We start from the raw sequence: 13,251 nt of genomic DNA on the forward strand, positions 1-13,251 counted from the left end.
TGGTTTATGTTGTTTAAAGAAATAAATGGTTTTATTGAAAGACATGCGTATATTCCTCAAAGTAAGATACAAAAGTATATTTGGTACCAAACCTCTAGTATCATATTGGCACTAGTATCAAAACATATAATGATACGCTGCCCCACTTAGGGGTGAACTGAGGAGGCTTAGTGAGATAAATACAACACATTTGTTCTTATATTCTTATAAATTTCAAATCAGTTGGAGATCCATGCTGAGCATCAGCAGGCATTGTTTGTGGACTCTCTACTTGTCATCTTCCGGGGTCCGAGTCCCAGCCTGTTCCCTTTGGTTCCTGGAGCACATTTTCTGCTGTGTAGCACTTCAGATCCTCTAGTGCCGGCCACCCCCGGAGTTATCCAGTCAGTCAAATCCTCTGCTTCCCAGTTGGTTGGTCACCACACTCCCTCATTAGTCAGCCATTCTGCTCACTGGTCAGGAATTGTCTTTTCTGTGTGCCAGCTTGTGTGTTTCTCTGCAGCAATGTCTCCAATAAAAAGCTCATCTCCTGCCTTTCTAACCGCTAGTCTGCTCTCTGCCTCTCAGTCAGCTAACCTTCCTTATGTCCCCCAATCTGAGCATTCTCCTCCAAAACCCCTAAACTATTAGTTCTTCTCTTTCACAGCAGTCAAGTCCCTTCAAGAACAGTTTCTGTCTCTCTGTCTGAGCCCAAATTTGTCTCTCTGTATGAGCTTGAAAGTGAACCCATCTCTCTGTACCAGCATTAGTCTGATCCTGTCTCTCTGTCTGAGCCTGAGCCTGAAATGGTCTTTCTGTGTGAGTCTGAATCTGTTCATTTGTAAAAGCCATGTCTTTGCTAACCCTGAACATGAACCCATCTGCCTGTATGAGCCTGAGCCTAAACCCATCTCTCGGACTGAGCCTGAAAGTGTCTTTCTGTGCAAGCATATACCTCAGTCTGAACCGGTCTCTTCACATGAGCCCAAACATGAACCTGTCCCTCAGTCTGAGACTGAGCCTGTACATTAATCTGACTCTCTCACTGAGCTTGAAATTGTTTTTGTGAGCTTTTCCCTCTTTTGGAGATCACCTGAATCACCCAGGTGTCCCCAGTCTAAATCAGCCCTAGTGTTTGTAGAGGCCAGTTTTCAGCCAGTCTTGGCTAGAATGATAAGGTGCTGTAGCCTTCCAGCCATTCCTGTTACCTGTGCCTGTCTGCAACCAGTTTACACCTTAACTTACTCGCTACAAGTCAGATTACCACTTTTCTTCCTCAGCCCTCTTTGGAACTGTTCGCCACATTGCCTACCTCTGGTCAACTGTAAGTTTGTTTTTGACTTTTGACTTCAGATTTAATCATCAATGAATTATTCACACAGCACCTAATTATACTTTATAGGGGAGGAAGTAGGGGAGGCACATTTTTCAGGCATGAAAATTGTTTATTTGTATTATCTTGTATGATAAGACACAACAGATAAGCATGGTTGTGATTTTCCCTCAGACTGAAGCATTACCCAAACCAGGCAAAATTCAGTCTGAAAACAACATGAGAAAAGAATGCTGGAGCAAGTCAAGTCAATTAAATTTTAATTATATGGCCAAATCACAAATTTGCCTCAAGCGGCTTTACAATCTGTACAGCATCCAGCCCCCTCAGTTTGGATGAGTAAAAATATGTGGATATATATATATTTTTTTTCTACAATTCAATAACTGTGTTTTGGGTCAACGTCAGGCATCCCAGCCTGGTTCGATCAATGCTTGTGTACTTAATGGATTTCTCCTCTTGATTCACAGCCATCTTGACACAAGCCAGGTAGGATTTACAAAATAAAAGGATAACTGAGCTGCTGAGAGGTATCAAGTGGTGATGAGCAGGTTTCAGCTGCCAGCTGCCAAGTCGCTGGCATTGCATCATGCAGCATGTGTTGGCTGCGACTTTTGGCAATGTGCTTGAATAGTTTTTGTTCTTCCAAGTCTGCTAAAATGACAATGTGTGTGATGGGTGTATGGATTAAGGTTACAGCAATGTTGGTCGTTTGCTTATGCCAATATTGGCCTTGCAGTGAAACCCAGATGTTGGCCAGACAGGGGTCTGCTGCCAAAATGACAGAGAAAGAGCTGATTTAACTTAACCGGTGTCAGTGGCATCAGTGTGTAAAACCTGCAGTGAATCCAGCCTTAAGGATGCTTACCTGGGTGGTAGAGACAGACATCCAGGTTAAGAGTGAGCTATTTGTTTGAGATGTGAGTTTTTAAGACACAGTATATCACATATTATCATTATTTAATGCATTTCTGAAGGAATTATATTAAGTATGGCTACTATTGACTTTTTCTTTCATTATTGATTAATCAGCTGATCATTTTCTTCATTAATTGATTAAACATTTTTACTAAAAACAAAATCATAAAAAGGTGAAAAATTCTTATTATAATTTCTCAGAGCCGAAGGAGACAGCTTCAAATGTTTGTTTTGTCTGACCAGTAGTCCAAAACCCTAAAATATCCAGTTTACTATCATGTATTACTAAGAAAAGCAGCAAATCCTCACATGTAAGAAGCTGGAAAATTGACTAAACGATTAACCAGTTATCAAAATAGCTGCCAATTAATTTTCTGTTGATAAACAAGTTGATTAATCTAATCAGTTAATTTCAATCCTCTGGGTTTAAATGGAAAGTTTTAGTGTCACGTGGCGTTCTAGATTTGTTACTTTCACCCCGGAAGGAATAAAATGTATGTGTGAAAAATATATTAATTATTGCAAAAAAAAAACCATTTAAATTTCTGCACACATTATCAGCTATCATCAGCTCTAGTTCAAAACATCTGGCATCCTTTTGTGCCTTGACAATCTCAAAATGATTGAGGCTAAATATATTGCTTGTAAGGATATGATTTGGAAGCAGTCAATTGAGTTCATATAAACTGACATTAACTGCCACCTTTAAACAATCACGTACCCGCTGGTGGTTTTGGTCTATGATCAGTTTTTCCTTCACTTCCTCTAGTTTCTCTGTGTAACTGCATCCAAACATTTAGCCGTCAGACAAAGGAAATTGGTTCCCAGCCCAAGGAGGTATCGGGGCTCACAAGGTCAGGTTATAGCTGCAAGATTTTTTTTTTTGGAGAACTGACGGGAGAGAGCACTGAAGATGTTCACCCTGCAGGGGCTCCAAGATGTGCTGGACCTGCTTCACTCCTCAGTGACTAATGCATGCTGAAAAATGAAAGACAAAAAAACAAAATCCATTGAATTGGAAACTTGCCTGACTGTGAGCTATTTGAGAATGATTCAACTGCATATTTACTGTTCAGAAGTTCAGAACCACCAAACCAAGGATTTTTTTTGGGGGGGGGGTGGGCAGTTTTGAAGTTTAGTAGGCGCAGATTGCAGTGCAGCCAGTTATGTTAAAACTGCCAGTATGTTAAACACTGTAGCATGTGATGGGTGTTATGATGCTGTTTTCCTTTAAATAGAATTTTGTCTGGCATGAAAAAGTTGATCAACTGCCATAATTCTCTGGGGGGGGGGGGGGGGGGGGGGGGTGTTAAAGATTACCTTTCAATTTTCAATTTCCACTCGTCACCATAGTGCCACCCTAGATTTTCAGATCCATTGTTGGCTATCTAACTTAAGTTTAGTACAGACTACAAGAAGTTTGTCATGCTTTTTCTGTCACAGACAAATTTCTTAAATCCAACACAAAAATCTCGGCACAGAATCTGCACTCCAGTTCGAGTCGTTCCAAGACATTACTTCACCTCAGCATGAGCTGTCCAAGATGCTTTGTAAGCTTTTTGATTTTCTCTTCTCTTCTCCAAAAATAAAATGTGCTTGCAGTTGGAGCAGCTAGGAGATGAGTCTGTGATGGAAGAAAAGGAGTTACACAATGGAAACGCAACAGGGAGTCAATGACGGGCAGGGAGCGTATCAGCGGGTACACACACACAGTCAAATTAAAACACACTCAGCCACTAATTATACTTTTAATGCATTAGGAGTCATTAAACAAGCTTCATTGTATTATTAATTTCTTCCAAGAATAAGTTTTTAATTTCTTTCTTTCCTCAGTTGACTTCTTTTTAGTTACCTATGTTGCTTTTCTGGATGTTTGTAAGATTTCTGTATTTATTAAAGGTTAATTCATGTGTGTTTTCTCCAGCACAATCTCCTTTGAGGCTTGTGTATGCCTGCTGTTTTGTTTGATTCAAACAACCACGTGTGCATGGGGCAGAATATATCAAATGTGCACCTGAAAGAAGATGTGGAATAATCTTGTCTAATCGGTACACCTTGTCTGAAATCTGTTGTGTAGTTTGTGTGTCCTCTCGTCAACATGACAACAATCTAGGTTCAAAAACATCATGTGGTGTGAGCTGGACAACGGTGTCAGATTTTTTAAAGCCTGCACTTGGCTTTAGGCTGACATGATGAAATCACCTAAAAACTGTATTTTCAAGTCGTCAGCAAAACAGTTTCAAAATGTGGACATATATACATGTCAAAAAGGAAACGATCACATGCAGTACAGTCAAACTGTTGCTTTGTTTGTTCATGTGTTCGGTTCATGTGTAGTGCTGGGCCCATACAAATACATTCATATCACATAGCTCGCTGATTCAGTGATCACTGAATATAGATCTGCAATGCCACTGATGCAGAGAACTGTTCCAGCAAATTAATAGTGAAATTGTGCAAAAGTAGGCTCCTATTTTTCTCTGATCTTTGTCTTCTGAAGCGTGAACTGAGGGCTGAGAGACTGACACAGCAGCAGCAAGAACCAATCGGCAACCTCCGCTGTCTTAGCTGTCCAATCAGCCACTCACCCACCCAGGCTTTCATAACCATGTTGTGAACACTCTTTTATATATGTGTATTTTCATTCTGAGTGTGTGAAATACATTTTTGAATCAGTTTGATTGGTAACAGTAACTCACATGCTCATCTAAAAAGCAAATATGACATACCTCATTTATAGGGTCAGATAATTATGGTCTGATTAGTGCAGCTATTAAAAAAGACATTTAGTCACGTAGGCTATACTTGTTGTACTGCATCTAGTTTATCATATTTAGTATATTTAACTTAGTTTTACAAATGATGTTAGTCAAATAACAAGAGTCTGAGTCTCCCCTTAAGTACTGTAGTTGTAACCATACTGCAACAGAATCCCCTAATTTTATACTTTAAACTTTAACTTTTAAGATGCAGCCTATATATGCATGAAACAAATACATTTAAGGCGTAAAACAATATGTATTTGATTGCTCTCATCTTGATTATGGGTTCAATGCCTAACTTGCATTAAAAGGAATGGTTGGAATATTGTAAAATGCACTTATTCGCTTTCTTTACCTATGCACCTCTAAAGTCTGATAGACAGTGAAAACAAGACTCCAGGAAGGGTTTAATTCCTGACTGATCTGAAGGAGCCTGTTTTAAAGGTACTGTGAGCGTAGATTAAGAGATTACTGATTTCAAGTTGAATGTAGGCTATATAACCTGTGTAAAAGAAGAAAAACATCTAAAAACTGATTAAAATAGGCCCATAGGAAGCCTGCATTGCTAAATTGGGTGGATTGCCTGTCTCAGCGCCTGCAGTCCTCCTGATCTCCACCAGGTGGAGACGCTGCTCAGCGTTTGGATGCTGACAGCTGACTGAGGACATTGCGTAACCTGAGATTTCCCCAAACTGCTGTGCACAGACACACTCTGACCCCTTCATGGACAGTCACGTCCTCCCGTCTCTGAGGGGATTTGCATCTGTCACGATGAGACAGCAAAGCTTCGAAAGCTTGTCAACAAAAGAAAATACAAGGGATGAGTGCTTCCTGCTTGAGATGCGCACAACACCAAAATTGCTGGGTGCCCACATCCAGTCTGACCACCTGCAGCAAAGTCTGTAGCCTACTGGTTCACCACTAGGTGTGCATGGCTTTTTTGAATTTCTGTTTTTTAAGTCTATTTTTTTTTTTTTTTTTTTTGCATTTAGGCTATGCTACTCCTATTTATCATCATGATAAAATAAAAATGAATGTAGGCTGAAAATAACACAGAAAAATACCACAAAGGTCACTATAAACTCACCTTTGACCTCCACTGATGTCACTTGGGAAGGGTAATAGATGATTTTCTTTTCATGAGTTCTCTTTAAATGTGTGTCTTGTGTTCTTTGTGTCACATTTGGGATTATACCTGAATTCGGAGATACCTGGAGGATTGCTATGGCAACAGGTTGCCAGTAGCGACGGGGTATCGCTTCATCGCTGCGTGTGTCTGCGGAGATGAGCGGCGCGTCAGGACGAGAGAGGAAAACACAACCGAGCAGCAGAGGGTGAGGTCTGCCAGGCTCAGTCAGCGAAGACAGAAACAACTGCGAGGCTTTTTTCTGTCCTGAAGTGAGGAGCCCTGCGGTCCGCAAAGAAGCTTCTGTTCGTTGTTGTTTCGGTGGAAGAGCCTGAATACAGAAACGTCCGCCGGAATGGAGCCCCGCCGCTAACGGAGATTCCCGAGCTCCCCTGATAACAACAGGTTAGTGTTTACAGACTGGGTCCTTTTCACCTGCAGCTGATGCGCTCACGACCAGATCCACCTTCATATTTGAGGCTTTTTCCCCTCCTCCCTCCAAATGTGTTCATTTTATCGTTTGATTTTCTGCTGTGAGGATGAGAAATGTGCCGCCAGACGCACCGGGGAGGGAAAAGATTGCCTTTAGACGTGTTCGTGCATCCACGTGTGCGGTGAGGAGTCCAGCTATGGCTCAATGTACCGGCTGTAAAGCTGAAAATGTAGGTTGCAGCCTGTGTACTGCAACAGATGAACAGCAGAGGCAGTTTCAAACAGAAGAGGCTATATGTAGGTTTTATAGGTTCATTTAAATGGCGGCTCTTCTTTTCGCATTGACTTGTTGTTGAACATTCCTGCGCTGAAGGTGCGGGTGTGTCTACCTTTGATCACAGTGCATGCATATTGATGGTTCAGGCAAAATAAATTCAGGAGGATTCATATTCTTATTAGCACTCTTTTGCATTTATTGAACGCATATTTTGCATATAGTAATCCAGAATGCTGTCATATTTGTGCATTAAGTAGTCATTTTGTAACGTTTTACCCCCTTTTCCTCTTTTGCTTGCATTTCTTTATATAAAAATGTGTAAACCCTTACAATAGAAAATTTATTGTATGTTAAGAATTTTAATATTGGGTAGAATGATTTTCTATATTTATTGAAATATCTATATTATAGATAAATGTCAATATTTTCTATAGGTTAGTGAAATATATCTTTTTTATTATAATTTTCAAATTCTTGCTCAGTTTACTGGGTTAGGTCCTGAAAGGTGTGTGCTGGCTAATTAGGATTCAAAGGTGTATTTGTCAAATGCACAAACAGCATGTGTAGTGACAAGCAATGTGGCGTTCTCTCTATAAAAAAAAAAACAATTTAAAATTCAAGAAAAAAGCAAATATTTTGTTATATATGTGATAATTTATTGTATACATATACAATATATTGTATATAAATATAAAATATTGCTAGAAGTGTTGTATTAACTGTATTTGTAAATGGTATTTACAAATGTATTTGTAAACAACTATAGTGGCAGTCATTTAATCATACAGGACATTTTATATTGTGAAATGATTGACAACATGCTGAAAAATAAATTCCAATAATTCCCCTACACCATTTAATGTCACCTCCTGATGCACTTTGAATTGGCATTAGTCATAGTAATGATATACACACACACAAACAGCCCTGCTGATTAGATCAACTTTTCAACATAATTGGCTTCATTTCTAAATTTGGCTCGACGTTCTTGTCACACTCACTTCCTTGTCAATTTTACTGTCAGTGCCTGACATACTTTCATCTCCTCACCACAGCAACTGTCACCGATCATGTACCGATCCTAGACTGTCAAAGAAAGCTCCAAACTCTGACCACTTAGTCATATTGCTGCTGATGATGTAAAAGTTGGGAGTCTTTGAAGTGAATTACATAACCTGCTAATAAATAACACAGTGGTTTCTGGACCAAAGTGCTAATAATCAGTAACCTCAGTGTCCTTGGAGGACAAGAAGACAAGATTATGATTTGACAGTAAAGTGCTTATGGAATACCAGTGGACAAAGAAAAATAGCCCGTTCCTTACCATTTTTTACTGCAAGGGCAATGTATCACTGTTGTGAAATATAATTTTTGAGTTTTAAGTGTGATGGATTACAGGCTGCTGATCGGCGAGGCAGGGCTGAAGGCTGCTCTCTCTCTGTCTCTCTCCTGAGAGTTGCCTACAGAGATCTTTTTTTTGTTTTTTTGTTTTTTTTTTTGAGGCAGAAAGAGTCAGCTCTCCTGCCTGCCTTGTCACTTCAACTCTCCTAACATCCGCTACCCTTCCCAAGTGTTTGTCAGTCTCTGTGACGGCTCTTCACGCTTACAGAAGCATAACCGAAAAGGACACAACCCGAAAAAGATTGGAGTTTGGGTTATGCAAACATTTATCAGAGAGAGTATTGATACTCCAATAATGATTTAATTGATCTGAAAATTATTGGTGGAGCCAAATAAGCAAGGTTTTTCAGATTAGGCAAGCTGGGTCTTTTTCTTTTCATAATTTTGGCTGTATTTCCTTTTTGGTTATACAATTCAGTCCATTAGAACAAACACTACAAGAAGACAGCCAATCAGAGTTGTTGTCAATAAATTATAATTATCCCTTACCTATCCCATTTTGAGGTAAAAATGGTGAATGATAAAATGTTCATGTTTCTCCGCTGTGTTGTGTTCTGTAATATTACAGAGATACTTCGATGAACTGCACTGACCATAATTAAGTTCACATTTTGTCACTACAATGGACATTTGAGTACATTTACCTCAACTTCATATCCAGATAATTTGGTTCAGATAAGTGATTAATATAACCATCGTTTGAAGTTTGAGTCACTAGCCATAAGGTTTCGGAAATTTTTTAAATAACTGCATCTGACTGCTCATGTCTGTGATAGATTTTGTTGTTGTGATGTAACATGGTCCTCAGAACTCAACTATTTGTGAACAAATAGGATTTATGTCCAAAGCTACAGAAATAATATGTGAAAGATATTCCCTTTCAGCAGGAAAAACAACTGATGTCTGAGCAATCTCACAAATCTACGGTTTACATAAACAATTTTGTCTGTAGTGCCCCTGCACTGTCAAAAAAAAAACAATATTATAAATAAATAAACAGTCCTGCTGGCTGTTTTTGGATTGATGATTTTACTCTGTTTATAGAACAGACAATCTGACAGTCTTCTCCAAATTCAACGTATTTAGCCTCTTTTTGCCAGAACAAATGATCCACACAGAACGCTGCAAGCTGCTCCTCCTGTTCAAACTCCATTTCAGCACATTTTCTTTTCATGACAAGATTGTGTCTAATGCTCATGTGTAAATCTGTGCAACTAAAGCTTAACATATTCACCTCTAGGGTCTCTGCTATGGGAGTAATTTGTCACTATCCAATCTCTGTTTGAGATGAGCTTGTTGTGTCGTTGCAGGAGTAATATGAGCTGAGAGTTGAACCCAAGTTGTCGGAATTACCGGTGAATTTTGATGCCATTTGTCAATTGTGAGAAGTAGCAAACTTGTACTTTGAAAAGTGAAAGACTATTTTGGGCTGGAGTACCCTGCCACAGGTCCCCAAGGCAAAAATGAGCTGCTGGGCCCCTGTTAACTCCCCCATTTCCCTGACCGCATGGACATTGTATAAGACTGGGGTTGCATATTTTTCCTATTGTCAACCAATGAGGTCTTAGTCAGTCTCTAAAAAATGCCTCACTTCCCGCACTCAAACCCAAGCTCACTGGTTCAAGATGTACATTTTTAAAAACATCTCACAAATATCACTTCATTTAGAGTGCATTAATCCAAACTAGGTGCGCTAGTGAATATTTCCAGCAAATGGGTGGTGTCTGTGAGATTGAGTAAACTACAGTGTGTGTGTGTGTGTAATAGTTTTTAGACAACAATGGAGTTCTATGGCACAGAGGAAGACAATATGTCAGGCTTTGGATAAGCAGTCAGTACTTGCAAATAGGAGAAATTCATTGTTGCTTTTGGTCTTTTAATGAGATTGGTTGACAAAAAGACAAATACAGAATATCTCTATCCTTAAGCTGCTGATACACGGGGCAACTTTTTGAGCAATGTTGCCCAGCACCATTGCTCTAAAAGTTGCTCCGTGTATCATCAGCTTTAAACACAAAGTACTTAATATATAATAGCAATATAATCTGCACCATGTAATCATACATTAATGGAAATGAAGCAGAACCCATGTTAAGCCACTCATCACATCATACTTAACTTTAGTGATATGTGCTTGTAATCTGGGGCCCTGCGACAGTTGCCCACTTTAAGCGGTTTGTGTGCATTCTTCACTCTTGTAACATTGTCTGAGAAGAGAAATGCATTTCTTCTCATGCATGACAATGTTTAAAACTAAATGGTGCCACTGAATATAAATTGTGGGTCCAGATTGGTATATGAATATAATTTATTAGAGTTAGGGCTGGACATTTCAGAACAGCAGGCTGTGGTTTATGAAGCCAGAAACATATCTAGTGTTTCCTCCAATAAATGTTATATAACCAAAACTCCAAAGTGCCAATTCAAACCCCCCGAGCTGCAGAAATTCAAGGCCAAAGGAGTCCCCTGAGCTTTCTTTACTCACAGAGTGGGATTTTTGCCTAGATTTCCAAAAAGACACTAATCTCAGAGCCACTTTGTTCCTGAGACGGATTTGGTTTTGTTCCTCTTGTCTTGAGATTTGAGACTTTTTCTGTTTCTACAAATACATTGAGTTGATATATTGGTTTGCTGTCTCATCTGTCATACCACAGAGGACACGATCTCCAGTATAATCCATTTGTTTGGATTCTCTCACAGGTCTTATCCGTAGAGCCCATCTTCCCCTCTAAAATCTTTAAGCAACCGACAAAGAGCTGGAGACGAGACGATCAAGCATGGATGTGCCCAGGATGGCTGAGGGCCTCTTCAGCAGCACGCTGTCCTCGTCGGGCGGTGGCCATCATGTGCCTTCCTACCTGACGCTGGAGCAGAAGGCAGCATTTGTCTTCGTGCTGCTGCTTTTCATCTTCCTGGCCCTGCTAATCGTGCGCTGTTTCCGCATCCTGCTGGACCCCTACCGCAGCATGCCCTCATCCAACTGGACAGACCACACAGAGAAGGACACATTCGATTATCGCATCGTCTGAGGAGCCCTCAGTGAGGGTGCAAAAATCTGAAAATAAAAAATCAAATAAATAAATAAAAGACTTATTTGATGCTTAAAGAGCACTTTGGCCCTAAGAACAAATGACTGCTAATTCTCCAGGAAAATAACAGCTTTCAGAAAATCTTCTGAAAGTTCAGACGGAAAAGAATTTCGATGGCGGACTGTCATCAAAACGAGCGCTAATCAGAGTTCAACAGCTTCTCCCTGCCAAATCAGAAAATTCTCAACTATAACAAGACAACCAGAACTATGCTGTAAGATTATTGATCAAACCACAAACTACCATGACCCTCAGTCCAAGTGATGCACCAGAGCCAGTTATGGTTGCCATATTTCCATTCCGTTTCCCTGCTGTCAGTTCTCTTGTGGACTACCTCGTTTCTCCTCCATCTCATGTGTGGAAGTCTTAGCATTTTCTAACATCTCTCACACAGGGTCGAATATCTTTTGTTATCCAAGGCAGTTGGATAAAAACAGTGTTTACATCTTATCACGTTTACTTCCTTAGATTTTTATTGATAATGTAGACAATCAGTGTTAAAATAGTTAGTGAAAAAGTACTTTGCAGAGTAAATAGTTGAGGTTTTTGAGGTCTTTTTTTTAGCGTATTTTGTCTTAATTTGTGGACAGACACGAGAGGTCCAAAAGACTTTGTATAACTGATTTTAGGCGGTTCGGTTTAGGCGAAGAGGAATTCAATGCCTTATGTGTTTGTAAGAATTCTGATCTGGTCGTTACCTTTTAGAGAGTTAGGTAAGACTGGTATCAAGGTCATAAAGCAGGTTAAATAATCTCAAATAATGAAAATGTAGTGGAAGTTCTCCCTTTAACGTTTTGAGAAGGTGTGGAAAGATAGTTGCCAGCAGTGAGCTAACTATAACTGTTCTGTGTGTCCGATAGAAAACAAGTTGTCCTTTCAGTCTTGGAGGGGCCCAAGGTGTCCACGTCTTTAGATGTCAACAACCAAAAGAGTTATTGAAGAAAAAAACGTTTACTGTGCTGTACCGTGTGCCTAATTTGAAAAAAAAGAAAAACTGTTTAGATTGATGTTTTAGGAAAAAGAAAGAAAATGGGTTCACATTTTTGTCTTCAAATGTATTTTTTTTGTGTGTTGTGCCCATTTAAAGAAACAGCATTTTACTGCCTGCAGTTGGTATATTGACAGTTGGTATGCCAGAGATGCAGAGTGTTGATGGTGAAGACGACGATGCATTTTCACATCAAACCCTTTACGAACTGATGTTGTGGCTCTTTTGTTGGGCAATTTTTCAACTGTGCGCCTTATAGTGTAGATTGTTTACAGTATCGTAGGTAGCAGAGACACTGGAAATCAGCCAGTCACTGATGCGACTGTGTCTTTGCACTTCACGGAGATGTCATACAGCCTGCTAAAAAGAAAAAAAAAACCTTCCCTGCTCTTGTTCCTGTCGGGACAGGAAGTGAACTCTGACCCTTTCGACGACATGTGATGTTCTTGTGATCTGCTGTGGCCTTTTCCTACCTATCGCAGATGTTGCGACGTTGTGCTGAGGTGATGTGTTTTGGGTTTTTTTCCCCGCATGTATTTCTTGCAGAGTAACCTCTCCGTGCATGATAAATGGTGAAGTGCTTTAATCCTGATGTTGTAGCTGTGGGTCAGTTGCTCAAGCAGCTGTTTCCTGTCTGTACTGGAGCCTTTTGTTTTGATCTGTTTTTCGCCTGGAGCCGCCGTTCGTTTTGTAATAAAAATGATCAGAGTGCACATCTGCCTTTTAATGTGTGTTTTTTTAATAGGTTCATTCACTGGGCGGTAAAAGTGGCAGGTGTTAAGGAGAAACAAAAAATGGATGAGAAAAAAGTTCTTCCGAGCCACCCTGCCCTTTTCAAGGTGGCCATATGTGCTGGAGGCCCAATCCATTCTTTTCCCCGTTTTATCAGTGTCTGGCAGTGGTAGCCGGCAGGTGTCTCGATTGGTTTTCTGTGAACCCAGACGCT

At 40.0% G+C, this 13,251-nt stretch overlaps 1 protein-coding gene across 1 annotated transcript; it reads left to right on the forward strand.

Annotated features, from left to right (window-relative positions):
* The first annotated feature begins 5,985 nt into the window (after nt 1–5,985).
* On the forward strand, nt 5,986–13,039 carry LOC119897030 (cortexin-3). The gene is made up of 2 exons (XM_038710545.1): nt 5,986–6,523; nt 10,929–13,039. The coding sequence occupies exon 2, from the start codon at nt 11,006–11,008 to the stop codon at nt 11,255–11,257; it is 252 nt and encodes an 83-aa protein (XP_038566473.1). The 5' UTR covers nt 5,986–6,523; nt 10,929–11,005; the 3' UTR covers nt 11,258–13,039.
* The last annotated feature ends 212 nt before the right edge of the window (nt 13,040–13,251 follow it).

The sequence above is a fragment of the Micropterus salmoides genome, unplaced genomic scaffold (genome assembly GCF_014851395.1).
Source record: "Micropterus salmoides isolate LMB-PRFRI ecotype aquatic unplaced genomic scaffold, ASM1485139v1 Ms_hic_scaffold_11, whole genome shotgun sequence".
In the NCBI taxonomy this organism is placed as follows: Eukaryota; Metazoa; Chordata; class Actinopteri; order Centrarchiformes; family Centrarchidae; genus Micropterus; species Micropterus salmoides.

Bases quoted from the DNA above. Each gene is read 5' to 3' on its own strand.
- LOC119897030 (XM_038710545.1), top strand. From the start codon at position 11,006: ATGGATGTGCCCAGGATGGCTGAGGGCCTCTTCAGCAGCACGCTGTCC.